Source organism: Lucilia sericata, unplaced genomic scaffold (genome assembly GCF_015586225.1).
Source record: "Lucilia sericata isolate MDLA Ls3-8-SP2 unplaced genomic scaffold, ASM1558622v1 Contig000077F_arrow, whole genome shotgun sequence".
Classification (NCBI taxonomy): domain Eukaryota; kingdom Metazoa; phylum Arthropoda; class Insecta; order Diptera; family Calliphoridae; genus Lucilia; species Lucilia sericata.
In genome coordinates, this window is record NW_023994110.1 from 445,914 (window position 1) to 462,471 (window position 16,558).

The 16,558-nt window shown below is 33.9% G+C and overlaps 1 protein-coding gene across 4 annotated transcripts in view; it reads right to left on the reverse strand.

The window, feature by feature from the left end:
• Window positions 1-9,327: 9,327 nt before the first annotated feature.
• Window positions 9,328-16,558, reverse strand: part of LOC119616506 (putative leucine-rich repeat-containing protein DDB_G0290503) — a 32,843-nt gene continuing 25,612 nt past the window's right edge. For 2 of the 4 annotated variants that reach the window (XM_037972884.1, XM_037972883.1), the window contains exons 6-17: window positions 15,470-16,547; window positions 15,032-15,244; window positions 14,483-14,951; window positions 12,705-13,565; window positions 12,504-12,637; window positions 11,682-12,448; window positions 11,524-11,626; window positions 11,288-11,458; window positions 10,204-11,154; window positions 9,908-10,135; window positions 9,612-9,851; window positions 9,328-9,546 (exon numbers count right to left, since the gene is read on the reverse strand). In XM_037972884.1, coding sequence (XP_037828812.1) covers window positions 9,481-9,546; window positions 9,612-9,851; window positions 9,908-10,135; window positions 10,204-11,154; window positions 11,288-11,458; window positions 11,524-11,626; window positions 11,682-12,448; window positions 12,504-12,637; window positions 12,705-13,565; window positions 14,483-14,951; window positions 15,032-15,244; window positions 15,470-16,547 — 5,281 coding nt within the window. In that variant the 3' untranslated portion in view covers window positions 9,328-9,480. Of the gene's footprint in view, window positions 9,547-9,611; window positions 9,852-9,907; window positions 10,136-10,203; window positions 11,155-11,287; window positions 11,459-11,523; window positions 11,627-11,681; window positions 12,449-12,503; window positions 12,638-12,704; window positions 13,566-14,012; window positions 14,104-14,482; window positions 14,952-15,031; window positions 15,245-15,469; window positions 16,548-16,558 lie in introns of all 4 variants that reach the window. The other 2 variants (XM_037972886.1, XM_037972885.1) reach the window with 1 other exon arrangement.

Consider the following 16,558-nt stretch of genomic DNA (forward strand, 5'->3'; position numbering starts at 1 on the left):
AAGATGGATGTTTCTATCGGAATCGAAATTCAGTGTTATCCAATGTCTTGATTTCTTTATGGAATGCGATTCAACGAATTCAATTTTTTAATAAACAAATTTACCATCACAACTAGTGTCTTTCATAAAAGAATCGCGAACAAAGCCGTTTCCATTGAATCTTCATCATTTGCAACGTGATTATTTTTTCGATTGTGAAACAAAAAAATTGGAGATTGGAATTTTAAAAATTGGCCATCAATCAAATGTTTTGAAGAATTGTTGCATATTTTATGTGCTTTTAAGAACAATTTCATTTATTAAAAAAAACGTGACAGAAAGTGCATAGCAAAAGTTCTTCTTGTGATTTTAAGGTGCCGCATACGATTTCCAAAAAATCACAATTGTTTTAAATATTGATGGACTACCATTATTTTAGAGTTCAAGAACTCAATTGCTGATGATTTGGCAAAAGTCGTTAAAACTGACAATGTTTGTATATTTTCTATTGGAGTCTTATATATCTCGTAAAAGGCAGACCAAACAAGATTTCTTGATTCGTTAGTGAATTAATAATGGAGTTAAAAGATTTAACAGAGAACGTAATAGCAAGGATAACCATGTAGTCGTTTTTGAAGTTCGGACAGTCATTTGCGATGCCCCAGCAAAAGCTTCTGCTTGTGGTAATGTTGGCCATATCCTATAAGTTGAAGTGCCTGGAAAAGAGTCTAAAAGATTTTCATGAGTTCTTCCAGGTATGCAATATATTGTGAATTTGATAAATAATATCAAACAAATAACTTTCAAAACTAATTTTAATTTTGTTATTCACCAATAGGATCAAAACCCTTCACCTCATCCACCTAGTGTAAGTTTGACATTCTGTAAAGAACTTCTCTATTCTCTAATTTAAATAAAATTAAAAATAATACATATAAATGAAAAATGTTTAAAAAATTAAACATCTATTTCAAAATAAATGAAATGTCAAGAAAATTATTAGAGTGGAAACCACAGAAGCGAAGTGTCAACGATTAAGCACAATGCATTTAATACGTGAAAATGGTGCACAGAGAAAACTAAGTTATAGAATAGCGAGATAATATGGCAAAAAGAAGAGCCAAGGAGACTGCAGATAAACACCAGGAACTGTTAAGCCATATAAGAAATCGTATAGCACAGATAAGAATAAACGAGACTGATGAAAAGCGAAAAGCTCGCTTCAACGTTGCTCGGAAGTATTAAATTTAGATTAAACGAAACAAGTATGAAAATTACAATTAAATCATAGAAATCAATTTGGAAGAAATTAGAATACCTTGCTAAAATGTACCGTGAAAAAAGGATCCATTGCATTTCAAATTTCGTGAGTGAATTATTTAAAAATTTCGTTCTGACAATATAGTCTTAAATTGGAAATTTTAATATCTCTTCCCAGTTGGTTTTTTCCACAATATCGTCTGCAAAAGAAGAAACAGGTGTAAGAAATATTTCATTGACAAATTTTAGTAACGCTTTTAGATAGAGCAGATATATCCAATCGATATAGAGCTTAGGTAACAACATTGAAGTATTTGAATCCAACTATATATACATCATTCGACTAAAATAAAATACATAAGCAAATAGTTAAGGGTTTGTGTCATTTTATAGTATTCAGGTCACCTAAACTTATCCATCATTTATATATCTAAAGTCGATTTGCAAAAAAATCTTAATCGGGACACTATTGAATAACTACAACAAGTAAATCTAAATTGAGAAAAACAATAACAACGGGTTCATTCATATACACATTCACATCATCATCAAGTAACATTTTGAAAAGTACGCATACTTCAGCTCAAACAAAAGGATTTTTTTTTTTCAAAATGTAAAATCACAAAATCAAAGGAAATGAAAACTTGTCTTTGTTAATCGAAAGGCAGAAAGAAAGACTCAACTACATGTACTACATAGCTGATAATAAAACTGAAGCCAAAAAAGGAAGCAAGTAACATCAACGCAACATAACCAACAGCATAAAGCCCGAATCTACTCGTAGTAAGTGTGGCAATATAAGAGTAAATGTTAAAGGAAATAATAACTACGATCAATACTCATATACTGGGACAGTTACACGTCGAATGTAACACAATTCCTATGAAAATGTTATTACTGTAAAGTCACTACAAAAAATAGAAAAAAAAGAATACAGTTAAACAAGATGAAAAATGTATATCTGGAACATAAACAAGTGACAATAGAAAATGACAAACTACAAACAACATGGAACTTTTGATGTAACAGTAAAAAGGGCCCACAAAAGGAAACCAGAACAAAAGGATGCATTACACAATGTCGGTAGCTGACAGCAGCCAGAACCTCCAACCAACATTAAGTGAAGATGCATGGTGGTGGCAGTAATGACTATTCTTTTAATTGTACTTGAGTGGGAGAAATTCACTGTCTGTCACTGGTACAGGCTTTACAATATTGGTAAAAAAATCAATATAAAATGTATTGAATAGAGATGGGAATTTACTTACAAAATTAATAGAAGATATTTTCTTAATTTGTTCATTATTACCTTTTCGGTCGAAAGCATAAGAGTGGACAACGAAGTTACCTTGTACCTTATATATTCCTGCTATTTATTTATTAAACGGGACAAATTCTAATGTACGCTGGTCTTGCATTTTGAGGACTCATCATCCCACCTTTGTAGATTTATCAACCCAACTTTATAGACTCAACGACCTGGTTATGTAGCAACCCAAAGTGAAAAATGGCTTCGCAACCAACATTGTCATAGTTTTTCTTTTGTGGATAAGAGCGCCTATACGGGCTAAGATTTGTTTTTTTGCGGGATGGCCAAAGCATACGTCAAACATCGTTTTGACGTATGCTTTCGCTACAAAATTTCATAGTGATGTTTTCCCTTATGCTAGATCTTAAAGTCGCGCATCAAAAGTTTCTCAGTGTGTTTACAACGACCTTTGCCTAGTATATCGAAACTAATCACAGATCCTGCGTTTTATTGTAGACTGTACTACCCCAGCAAAAAAGAACTTCCAAAGAAGCGAAAAAGAAGTAGAATTTACTCCATGGAAGTACTGAAAAATAGACGAAGAAGTGGTGATTTTAACACATGCTTATCATAGGAGGGATGTCCTTTTTATTTGGTTCTAAATCAGAAGTCATTCTCAAAAAGTAATTTTTATGTTCCTTTTTTGGAAGTTATTCGGAAGTTAAATCATAGTATTATAGAATACAACTAATTTGACCTAAATAATATTTACATTAATAATACACATTTAATACAAAGGCCCAAAAATAAAATTTTTTATCTCATAAAAATGCAAGAACAAAAAATATATCTTCAACATTGAAAAAATAGAATTATTTTCGCTTCTTCGGAAGTCTTTAAACATCACTTCCTCAGAAAGTAAAAAAATTCACCTAGTGATACTATTGAAGTGTTGATAAATGTTATTCTCTTGGAAGTACTTCGTTTTGCTGGGACTGGACGATGCCACATGTTTGTGTAGACAGAAAATAATGCAGAAATCGGATCAGGCGACGTTGCATCTGTGTTATTAAAATATATAGATAGCAAAACGGATAACAATCCAAGCCAAAAAATTACTTTTTATATCCCTATGCACCACTTTCTTGTTATCATACTCATTTGTCATCAGATCGAGATTTCATATTAAAGGAAATACATTAATAGCCTGTTTATTAATATAAAAAGGAATAAAAATGGTTCAAGATGAATACATAACAAAACAAGTAAGAAAGTATAGTCGGGCGTGAACGACCATATGATACCCTACACCAATTATGAATATTAAATGTGATTTATTTTTCATAATAAAGCATTTACCTTCTATTACATTGTTCCGATACATTTAAGCAATTTATGGATGAAAAATAATTTTCTGAAAGAGGCTTTATATGGGGGCTAGGGGCAAATATGGACCAAGCCCGATAAAATTTTGTGAATATATTTATATTTACATAATATTTTTTTGTGATGAATTTTATTGCAATATTTGTGTTTATAAGTTAATTTTGGACATTCAAGTTATTTTCTGAAGGGGACTTTGTATGGGAGCTAGGGTCAAATGAGTCCCGATCTCTATGAAATTTGGCAAGGTCATCAAGGCTTGTATAAAACTTAGTTGTGTCGCTTCTTATCAATATACAGGTATATTTAACATAATTATGAGCTCAGTACCGCAATTCAGTAACATTTTAACTACAAAATTTTGTCGTTAAATAGTAAAAATTCGTTAGTTAACAATAATTGTCGTTATGCGGTATTCTGAATTTAATTTCACCGATTTTTTTCGTTAAACATAATAATTAGTTAACGAAAAGTATCGGCAATGTAACGACAAATAAAAAGTTCACGTTAATAATCTTATATTTTAAAAATATTTCAATACAAAACTTTTGACATTCTCATATTTTTCCTATCTTTGTCGTTAAAATATTCTAAGGTCGTTAAAAAGTTACAGAATTGAAAATTCGTTAATGCAACCGATATTTGTCGTTACTTTACGATATCGATAGTTAAAATTAAAAAATTACAGAATTGCGGCACAGAAGCCCTTTTCGGGGGGTTCTGTTGTATGGGGGCTAGGTGAAATAATGGACCGATTTTAACCATTTTCAATTGGCTTCGTCCTTGGGCCAAAAACAGCGTGTGTGCCAAATTTCACCCATTCATTATCATTATCTTGAAAATTGCGACCTGTACCTTGCGCACAAGGTTTACATGGACAGCCAGCCAGACGGGCGGACATGGCTTAATCGAAAACGATTCTAAGCCGCTTGGTATACTTTAAGGTGGGTATTTGACGAATATTTTTGTATGTTACAAACATCAGCACAAACCCAATATACCCTCCCCACTAAAGTGGTGTAGGGTATAAAAACATTTTCGAATCCACGGGGTTTCCTGGAATAATTGGCTGCGTTGATGATACTCACATACTCATAAAGTCACCAGCTGATAACGTTAAGCATTTATATTATAACCGAAAGGGATACTACAGCATAAAGGCAATGGTGGTCAGTTTAGAAAGTATAACGTTTACCTCTTAATTGCAAACTTTTATATTTACATTGTTTTTTAAATTTGTGAACACAAAACAACATAATATACGTGGATTCTAGGCATCCAGGCGCTAACCATGTCTCATTTATATATAAGAAAGGCGCTGCAAATTATCAACTACAAAAAATATGAAAATGGATAATGAACACTTGGATTCTAGGTAAAAAGCTCAATGATTTACAATTAAAAACTATTTTGTTAAAATTTTCTTTCTGTATTAGGTGATGCTGGATTTTTTCGAAATTTTTTTATTGTTGCAATTTGTAGCTCTACTGGTTATACTTATGTGTACAAAAGCATTTATCGATATCTTAATTTGTTTAGGATTTAGCAAAAGCACCTATGTGATTTCCATGTATTAAATGCTCAAAAAAGTCCTATGTGTTTGAAATTATATTGATTTAAATGATAAATCCGCCAAACTAGTTAATATAATACATACATACCTGCCTTTTGGTGCACTCATCAACTTAAAATCACTTTATGGGTCGATTCAATCTCGTCCGTCCTTCCGTTAATATTTTTGTGAAACTTTTTATTTAAAGTACTTGCGGTACTTATATGAAAAAACGAGGTAGGATGTATTTCGCATACCGATTTTTATGAAATTTTGTGTAACTAGTCTTCGTATTTGGTAGATTAATTACACCAAATAAAACTTCAAATTGAAAGAATAATAGCAACTTCTACACATATTTGAAATTTTGCATAGACAGATGCTGTGCAAATAAGTCGATATTCTAAGATAAATGATTTAATAAGAATTAAATAAGTATTTTCTGATAACACCGTGCAACAGTCATTTTCACACATAAAAAAATCTATGTGTACAGGAAACTGTGGACCATATATACAGTCCTCGCCACTTGAATAGCACATATATAATTTTTTTTCAAAGCTTATATTTTTGGATCAGGAATTTCTGGAAACTAGTTTTTACCCTCATTGTAGTATTTTTTGTTCTGAATAAAATGTGATACGAATGGTTGTCATATCTGTAATATTTGATTTTATATATTTTTTTTATAAATTAACCGAAAAAAGCAACTGTTAAAAATTCGCCACTTGAATAGAACATCCATGATTTAGATTATTTTCAACGATATAAATTAAACTAAGCTATTTTAGTTATGTGTTGAACCTCCTTGGTTGACTAACACTTCACAAATCCTATTTGGAAGTGATTCATATAGCTTGACCATGTAATTCAGTTGTACTGAGCTCCAGACTTCTTTAATTGCATAGATTAGTTCAGAAATTGTTGAATACTGTTTTCCAAACTCATAAACTTTTCGGGCAACCCCGAAAAGTTTATGGTGAATATGGAGGCCAGTTCAACAATTCAACATTTTGGAACTCTATATAAGATTTTACGATCCGGGTAGTGTGGATCGGGGCGTTATCTTGTTGCAGGATCCAAGGGCTAGGTCCATATAGGTCATTGAAAACCGAAAAAAGCCTTTTTTTATTAACCCAATGTAGTTCTTAGCATTTATTCTTGAGCTTAAAAACTGATGCTCGAAGGTGCCACAATAGGAAATTGCTCCCCATACCTTGACGCCACCAACACCGATACTTAATAAAATTTTTTAATTAATTTCTGTTATACCTCTAATTATATATAGCATTATTCAAATAGATAGTTTTTTTTTCGAATTTTTGAACTTTGGTGTTAAATTATTCCCAAGTAACTTAAAGGGTTAATCTACCTTTTTTTTACTCTATTTTAAATATCGGACTATATACGATAAATTTCAGTAATTTTTGGTAAATATGGCCGACAAATAAATATTATTTCGATATGGTACACTAAGAATTCACAAATATTGCAAAATTTGACCTTTTAACTCCACAGTTTATGGGTTAAGAATGTCCGATTTTAATAAAACTTCGGATATATATTTTATATTATCTGGACTATAATACTCTGATAATATTTTATGTAAAATGTGCAACAGTAAAGAATTAATACGTATTCTCTAAAATATTACAAAAAATGCGATTTTCCCGAAATCGGCCGAGTTCAAATCGCAGGTACAGCTAAACTGTAAGAAATATTGATTTAATTTTTTTACCTTTTAATAGCCTTATCTATTGGCCATAAATCCCCATGAGATCTGCTCAAAATTTTGAAATTTGTTTAACAAAGTTTAAAAAAAAAACGGAAATTGCAAATTTGAAACGGCCGTTGAAAAAATCAAACTTTTTTGACCATAGCTTAGAACAAGTAAGCGTTATCTTATAAGGACAAAAACTAATATTCAAGTAATTATAGATATATATTTAAGTAACAAAATGTTTTTTTTAGAATATATCCCAAAAAAATATTTTTTTGTCACATTTCAAATATATGTGCTGTGAGACACGTTAATGGGGAATTTGCAATAACTTTTAAAGTTTTCAAGCAATTTTTGTATTTTATATCTTTCCGAAATGCTTACTTTGTGCACATTACGAATTTGGCCAAATTTGAGCTGAAAAAAATCGATATTTTCCCCTTGTAAATGCACTTGGAAACTTCAGAGCCGTTGCGGCACCTGTTAAATAAGGCTAGAGGTGTACTTGCATTCATAAAACGTTGGGCTAAGGAATTCAGAAGATCCCTACATCACTAAACAACTTTACATTTCCTTAGTAAGACCTATACTGGAATATGGCTCTGTTATCTGGGATCCTTATTACAATATTCATATACAGCATCTGTACAAAACAATTTCTGCTATTCTGTTTACGTGGTCTGCCTTGGATTCCTGATGTGAACCTACCATCCTACATTGACAGACTTAAATTAATTAAACTACCTACACTGCACATTAGTATGCTTAATGTATTATTTATGATTAATATAATTAATGGCGAAGTCTGTTCAGAATTTCTTGTAAATAATGTTAATTTTAACATTCCTCAACGATCGTCGAGAAAATATAGAGCTCACTTCCATGTTAGAAGCACATAAGGCAAAATTTAGCATGGTAAGGGATTGCGTACAATAGCTACTCACGAGATTCGCCTCAAATAGCCAATCAAGCAAAGATATGTACATATACATATGTAGGCTGATAAATCCCGCTACGATGGATGTCATTAAGGAGGAAGTACACAAACTCCTAGCTGAAAGACGCATTGAACTTCCAAGAAGTCCTTATTAGCTCGCCGATTGTCTTGCATAAAGAAATAAGCGGGATGAGAATGTCCGATCTACATCCTCTCGTATTTGTTTACCTTGACGTCATAAATATCCTAGGCCGCACCTTTTGAGAACACATTTAGGTATTTCGCGCTTACAAGAATGGAAAATGTTGGTAAACTTCGACTTATATGACTTCGATCGCACGATACGGTATTTGGGACTTATCGTCCAAGAAGGGTTTCTACCGACCCTGATAAGACGAAGGCAGTCAGAGAGCTAAAAGCTCTCTAAATTTGTTGCACCCTTAGCTGTTAAGAAACACCAAAGACGGGACTGGGGACCAGACCCGTCTGCAAGCAAGCAGACTATTTCAACTATTGCAAGCAAGCAGACTATTTCAAGCGTACTATTTCAACGACACTCGGGTTAGAGTCGGTTATTGCTTCCGCCAATCCCACGTTATCCGACCTCGAAACGAAATACGAATATTAAACGACCTACTACAAGAGCTCCGTACGCTCCACAACAGGTTGGTTCGGATCATCGTCACTGGGTCCTGAAATCGTCTATGGGGAAACGGAAATAGCCACGATTTTCCAAGGAGCAAGTATTCGAGAACGTTTCTACCATTAAAGGTAACGATGCTTAATCGAAATTACGCCGAATAGTAGCGATGGTTGATACTTAATAAAAATATATTTCCTTTAAAGATGTGCGGATCTACGGACCAAATCTCACAATTTAATAAGATGCCCAATTCGAGCATAGCAACCGTCATTTAAGGTCAGCTCTGAATCTTATTTCTATTAAGAGTGTTTGTATATTAAATTACAAAATGAACTTCTAACGCTTCAATTTACGGCATCTTGCTCTTAATTTGAAGTAGCTAACTACTAATTTCACGACCAATGTCAAAGGTCACTTTTATAGATCATATCTTAAACTGATACTTTATAAGTCTGACTCGAATAGATGTGCAATTAATTTTAACCAGGATTTGTTTCCTAACAAACATAGTTGATGTCCCATTCCAAGAAATTTGTAGTAAATATGTAAGTGCAAGTCATTACCAAGCATTCCTGGATAAGTATTTAAAAGCATGATTCTTTAAACTGGTGTAACAATATTTATTTGTGTATAATTTAAATCATAAAAAGATTCTAATTAATTATGGTATGTGAAAATAAATTGTAATCCAATTTATAACAATACATTACAAAATATGGTAAGTAAAATGAGTAAAAAGTAATGGTCAGACTAAACATTATTGTTTAGCGGCTCTTCTCCTGGTCACTGGTGTTGTGGGTGTAGGTGTTGGAGGCTTTGAAATCTGTTAAAAGAAAAGGAATAGTAAGTGATAATTGATAAGATATGTTTGATCTTTAAAATACATACAGATCTAATTGGTTTTGGTGTCATAGCATTTGCCGGTGGCGGATCTCTGGGCTGAGGGCCATCTGCATCACCAACAACGACCACGGCTACGGGTCTTTGTTCACTTGACATGCGTTCTGTACTGCCACTGCGTGATGTTGAACCTGAACGTTTGAACATACCCGATAAACGGCCACGTAAATCCTTTTTACTAGCCCTCATATCACTGGCCACACTAATATCAGAGTCAGATCCTTGAATCTTTAATAAAAAAGTATTTTTATGAATTCAAAACAAACTAAGTTTAATTAACTTACAGATATTTCACTCTCGGAATTGCGTCCACTCTTGGTAAGACTTCTCAATTTTCCCATAAGGCCCTTCTTCTTCTTACGTGGACCACGTGGTATATCACTTTGAGTTGATCCGCCAGACAATCGTGAGTCCAGACGCGAATCATAGCTTGAATCACGCACTAGACCTCCTAATTCGGAATCAATAGATTGCATTGATGATATACTTCCATCATCCTGACGCCAAATATTCTTGAATTATATAGAATATCGAATTAGTTACATAATTTTTAAACTATTTTATAATACTGAACAAGTACCTGATCTTGTTGTATAGAGTGATCCAGAGATAAACTCTTTCTTATTAAACTGCCGTTGTGACCGGATCGTGATAATTTAGAACCATTACGATGAGACCCACTTGCGCTTGCAACAGAACTTCGACTACCATGTGGATCGTTTTCTTGAGATGCAGCTCTACGCAAATTACCACGTCTCATGCGATTGCGTTCATGCTCCTCTTCGTTAATACGTTGGAATTTACGCAATTCCTCGGAAGCCTCGGCTAAACGCGCTAAAACGCTACCAATATGTGATGTATTCATAGAGGGAGAAGGACTACGAGATCTTTTTGGTGAAATAGGTTCAGGCCTCAAATCGTTAGGTGTAGCTGGTACCCTTCCACCCATTAAATCTGGTGCCATCTTTACTAATTCATCAACTGTGTGCAATAGAGCACCAAGTTTACGATCGCCACCTTCTTGTTCCATGCGTCGTTTAACCAATTCCTTCTCATAACGCTCGCGCTCTCTTCGTAATTTCTCATTTGATGTTCGCAGTTTAGCGTGCACATCACGTAACTCTAATAAATCACACTGCAATTCGGCAATTTTTCTGCGTCCTTCTTCCATTTCCTCTTCATTGGTACGTTTTAATTGATCTTGTCGACGCTTCGCCTCTAAACGTTCCTTATCACGTTCACGCTCCACTTCAAATAGAGTTTGACGCAAGTCTCTAGCCAACGTTGATGTTTCTTGTAACAATCTTTGCTGATCTTCACGTTCCTTTTGCCAGGATAGCTCAAGTTTGGTCTTCATGCCCGGAATTTTCGTGCGACCTGAGCCAATTACTCTCTCCTCTTCAAATTCATTAAGTTTTGATTGCATTTCAGATATTTTTATTTCATTTGCACTACGCTCCGAAACCAATTCAGTCTTAACTTTGCTAGCTTCCAAACGAGCCTCTACTAGCTGATCTTCTAAACAACCAATCTGAAATGTTTTTGGAATAAATTAAGGTATTAAAATTTAAGTAACAGCATTGTTCAGAATTAATAATGTCGTGGAGTAGTTAATTTGTTATTATATTTTTCTGTCTGACTCCAAATTCCAAGATTTTACTTACTTGTTGTTCCAAATAAGCAATCTTACTCTTGTCGTCTTCATCACTGCTATGCATTGAACCTCTACTTTGTCTACCAGCATTGTTGGCTTTAAGATCTCCAATTTTCTTTTGGGCCGACTCCAACATTTGCTTAAAGGCATCACGATCCTTTTTGAAACGTTCACATTGGCGCTGCAAAATTTTAATTAATATTATTCCCAATATATGTTTAATACCTTTAAGTTAAAAATACAAACATGCATTGAGGTCAGTTCTCCACTTAATGTTTTCACTTGCTGTTCATAACGAAGACGAGTTGAAGCCACTTCGGATTTCAATTGCATTTCGGCGTTTTCCAATCTAAAAGAAACATACATTATAACATTGATTGTTAACTTTATTTATATTTACAAACTTTATTTTTAATGATTTTATTTCGTTTTCCAAACTGGCGCTATGGCCGTTAATGGAAGATTGGGCTTGTTCAATACGATTGAAATCACTTAATTTTCGGTTTAACTCATCGTTATCCTTTCTCAGTTGGAACACCAAATCGATATTCATTTCATTTTCCCTTCTAAGACGTTCATACTCTTGTATCTTTTCATCCAGTTTATTTTGCAACATTGTCTTTTCATATTCTGAATGTCCATTCTTAAGAGTTTTTGTTTCCAACTCTTGTATCTTCTTTTGAGCATCGTTTAACTTTTTAGCCAATTCAGAACGATTGACCCGTATTGTTTCCAATTCACTTATTTTCTGTTTAGCATTGTTCAGTTCGGTTTGAAGATTATTCTTTTCGGTGGACAGTTGAGCTCTCATCAGTATTGTTTCTTCGGACATCTTCTCCCATTGAGCATTAAGTTCATTATAACGTTTTGACTCATGTTCTAGGGTTTCATGCAATTCCTCTAGTTGTTTTTTGAGTTCTTGCACCTGTTTTGTATCCGATTTTGATGATTTTGTTTTAAGCTCCTTGATTTCGTTTTCTAAACTGGTTTTAGTTTTGTCGGCTGTCTTGCGTGCTTGGGTAAGTTCGCTTTCCTTTTGTGTTAGTTTGCCTTCTAGTTTTTCGCGTTCCTTCCGTTCTTTTTCGTAATCCTTTTCCAATTTAGAAAGTTTTTCCTTTTCAGTTTTCATTTGCTGTTCCAGCGATGATTTGTTGGTTTCTGTTTTCTTTATCTGTAAGGATAGCAAAGTCTTTAATTGTAATAATTAAGTATTCCATTAGGTTTACCAAATTATCTTGTTTCTTAATTTTGTCTTCCAGTTCCTTGATCTTGGAATTTAATTGTTTCGATTCTTCCTCGGTCTTTTTAAGCTGCTTTTCCAGATCTTGTACTTTGGGAGTGTTTGTCGACTTAAGTTTTTCTGTAAGGGTTTTTCCAAGGAGTTTTTAATGTATTTATATAAAAGCATTTAATGAATCTATACTTACGCAAATCTGTCTCTGCCTGAGTAAGTTTATTTTTATATTCTCTCAGTTCTTCTTCCAAGGATTTCTTCTCGCTTTCCAAACTTTTAATAGTATGTGCTCCAGTATTTGCAACAATTGCCCTCATTTCACTTATTTCATCATCCAATTCTTCTACCCATTTCTTTAATTGATTTTTCGGCGTTAAATCGGTTATACGTACAGTTGTTCTCGGTGGCAGTTTTTCTTCAGCTTCTTGGAAAATACGTTTTAGTTTGTCTTGGAGATTATTTCTTTCTTCCTCTACACTGGCAAGGTTTTCTTTAAGTTTTGCAAGCTCAGCAGTATTTCCATTCTTCTCAGTAGAAGATTGTTTACGCAGAGCTTGTAATTGCAAACGCTTAACTTCCTTTTGTACACGTTCGTTTTCTGCTTCTAGGGCAGCAACTTTGGAACGTAAAGCTGTGGCTTCTTGTTCAACCATTTCCAACTGACGTTTAGCATTGGCTCCAGTTTGAGCAGAAGCCGCAGCTTGTAACCTTTCAATATGTTTATCCTTTTCGGAGATGTTCTTTCTTAGCTGTTCCAATTCATCATTTAAGGCTTTCAGTCTTTTCTCCGAAGCATTATTACCCCAAGATCCCAATGTATTTCGTTTATCCGCCGATGTTGTTAGTTTATCCTGCAGTTCGCGAACTTGTTTTTTCGACTCGGAGTTTTGTTTTTCCAATTCTTCAACCTTATGGCGGAGTATGGAAGCCTCTTGTTCATTAAGTTCCAAAAGAATGCGCAACTCAGCCGGATCATCTTCATCGGATATACCCTCATCACGTTCAGCTTGTACCTCTGGAGCCAAACGATGAGGCGTTGGACTGAGTTTACGTGCTATTTTTGTATAAATTTATTATTAGATAAAAAAGAAAGTTAGTAGTGCTTTCTACGATATTAAAGTTTTATTAACTTGAGCATGCAATAATTAACTGGTGAAATGATATAACGCTTATTAGAGGACAATGAGATTCAATTTTTTGAAAATCCAATATAATTTATATGAGCAGCTGTAAAAAAATGGCAATATAACATTTTAGTTGATATTATTTTGGAATAGCCGGGTAGGGATTAAATGAATTAACGAACAACAATTAGTGAAAGCATTTGTTAAATATTTAAGGGAAAGTCTTCCAACTCTTTCTTTTAATACGATTTCTATATTCAGAATTTACTAAGTTATGTTGTTTCAAGTTTTAAAGATTTTTCGAGTTCGAAAGCTTTCCCTAATTTAGCATCTGTCTTCTACTACTGGAAAACATAATCATTTTAAACTTATCATACTTCTAGAGCGTGTTGCCATTTTTTTCAACTGCATCATTAGAGAATCATTTTCATCCTCCATACGGGCAACTTTTTTCCTTAAATTTTCAGCCTGTAAAATTAAACAGAAAATAAAAACAATTTTAGCCAATAACAATCAACAGGTGCTACATAAAACAAATCAAATTTCGTTGTTCCAATTGTTCTAAATGATGGTTTCATAAAAGCTTTTAAATATATAAACAAGTAATATTGTTAAGGTCGATTTAGTCGAACTTTATTTGTGACCTCCACATTTATTGTACTTTTTACAAAATTTCGTGTATTGAGTTTTCGTCTTCCGTCAGTAATGGAACTATTTTAAGTTTATACAAATCTGGAGGTTACAAGGGACATCAACAACAATTAGTTGTAAATTACATAAAATATTATATAGATTAAAAGGAAAAAACACTACTATCGATCAAGTCCAATAATGAAAAGCTTTATACCTGCCCCAGCACCAGATTTAAGGGCATTCGATATTAGACTTGGAAATAGAAATGAAGATGAAGAAGATCTGCTGGACACAGATGGTAAAATAGCAGCAAATGGTGAATTCTCTCGTTTATGACAGCGCAAAAAAATATCAGGCATATTAATGGTATCCTCATTATTCTTAGGCGAACTTTCCAATTTGATACTATCCAATGTTTGGGTACTTTCATCACAAGACTCAATCAACTTAATGAAGCATTCTGTTTGCACACATTTCTCGTTCATTTCAATATTTTCTCTCTTAAGACTAGTGTTCGAAAATACATCGGATTCTTCGACATTGTTCTCAACATCAACTGAAGGCAATTCTTCTTCATAGTCTGTCTGAGTGGATCTTGGAAATTTTAAAATTTCATAATTATCCTGAGTTTGGATACCTTTATTTATAAAGGACTTAGTTACATGTATTTTAAGTTTATTTATCTTTAGTCGATTTAAAAAGAAAATATTTAATGCTGAAAAGTTCAAAACTATTATGCCGAAAAAAACCTTGCCATACTTACTTCTTCTTCGGCAAACTTAAGTTGATCTTTAAGATCTGATTCTCTTTCAACTGAATCCTGTAAATCTCTTAGCAATTGTTGAGGATCTTCTTGTGAACCACCACGAGTGAGAGATTCTCTCGTAAATCTGGCATCGGCAGAGGTAGATTTACCCAATACTCCTAACATAGGAGCCTTCTTCTTTCCAGGATTGCGCAAATCTTCAGCTTCAGCCTGTAAATCAATACGAATAGAAAATACTTTGTATTGTAATCTGCTGATTGCCTTGCATTAACATCAAAGTAAAATATAAATATACTTATTTTTATAGTAAAAATAAATACGCATACTGGAGCCGAAATACCGCATACGAGGTCGAATAAAATTTAAGGCGATAATTTCAACACGAAAAGTTATTCGATCCCGTATGTGGTACTTCGCCCCCAGGTATTACAATACCTGTAATTTTTTAGTTAATTCCTGTGAAAATCTCAACTCATCCTCCAATTGTTTAATTCTAGCATTAAGTTCCAGGTTACCATTATTCTGACGTTCTTGTTCCAATGTCTCTATTTTCCGTTCGCATTTTTTTAATTTAAAACTTAAAATTCGACAATTCTTTGTGGTCTTTTCAAGATCCTTTTGCAAGTTTGTCTTAGCTTTCATCTCATCATCTCGGAAGGTATCTTGGAGTTCATCCATTTCAGCTTGTAGGTTTAAAATTTCCTTTTTCGCTTCCTGGTTTTCCTCCATCAATTCCTCACAGATTTGTTCAGCAGCCTGTAATTTACGTCGCAGCTCATGCTCAGCACTTTTGGGGTTATTCTCAAGCTCCTTCATTCGACTGTTGAGTTTTCGTTTTTCTTCAGTTATCTTTTCGAGTTGTTCCTTAAGTTCGTTGACTTTCTGTTGCAGCATAATAGCTTCAGAGGCAGCCGTTCGATTTGGAGCAGTTTCCATGGAAGCCAAACGTCTTAATAGTATATCACTTTTTTCACGTTCCGCCTTCTCTGCACGAGCTTTCATCGCTTCAAGTTCTTTACGTAAAGTAGCCATTTCTTCCAAATGTTCACGGTCCATCTGTTGCCCGGCATAGGGCGTTTCAGTTGTTAAAGACATGTTATCCAAATTCTGTTTCTTGTTATTGAAACTATTTTCTTTAATATTCAGCATAAATTGTACATCTTGAGCCGCCTGAGCAGCTTTCTGTCGTTCGTTTTCTTTCTTTCGTGCGGCTGAGGATGAGGTTGCTGCCGATGTCGTTGTATTAGATGTAGAGGAAGTTGTTTTCAATTTCGTTGGTATTGTTTTGGGTGGAGTAGGTGGTAATGCTGAATGGGTTTCATTAACAGGCGCGGAAGTTGGGCGAGTATGGTTTGATGAGGAACTAGACGTGTTTGAACTTGAAGTTTTCTTTGGTGGCAATGATAGATGTTTTGTGGCATCTGTAGTACTACTTGAAGAATTTGCTGTTGATATTGATTTTGTACGTTCAGGTCGATCTGGTGGAGGCTTAGCATCTCCATCATTATTTTCCCTAATATATAA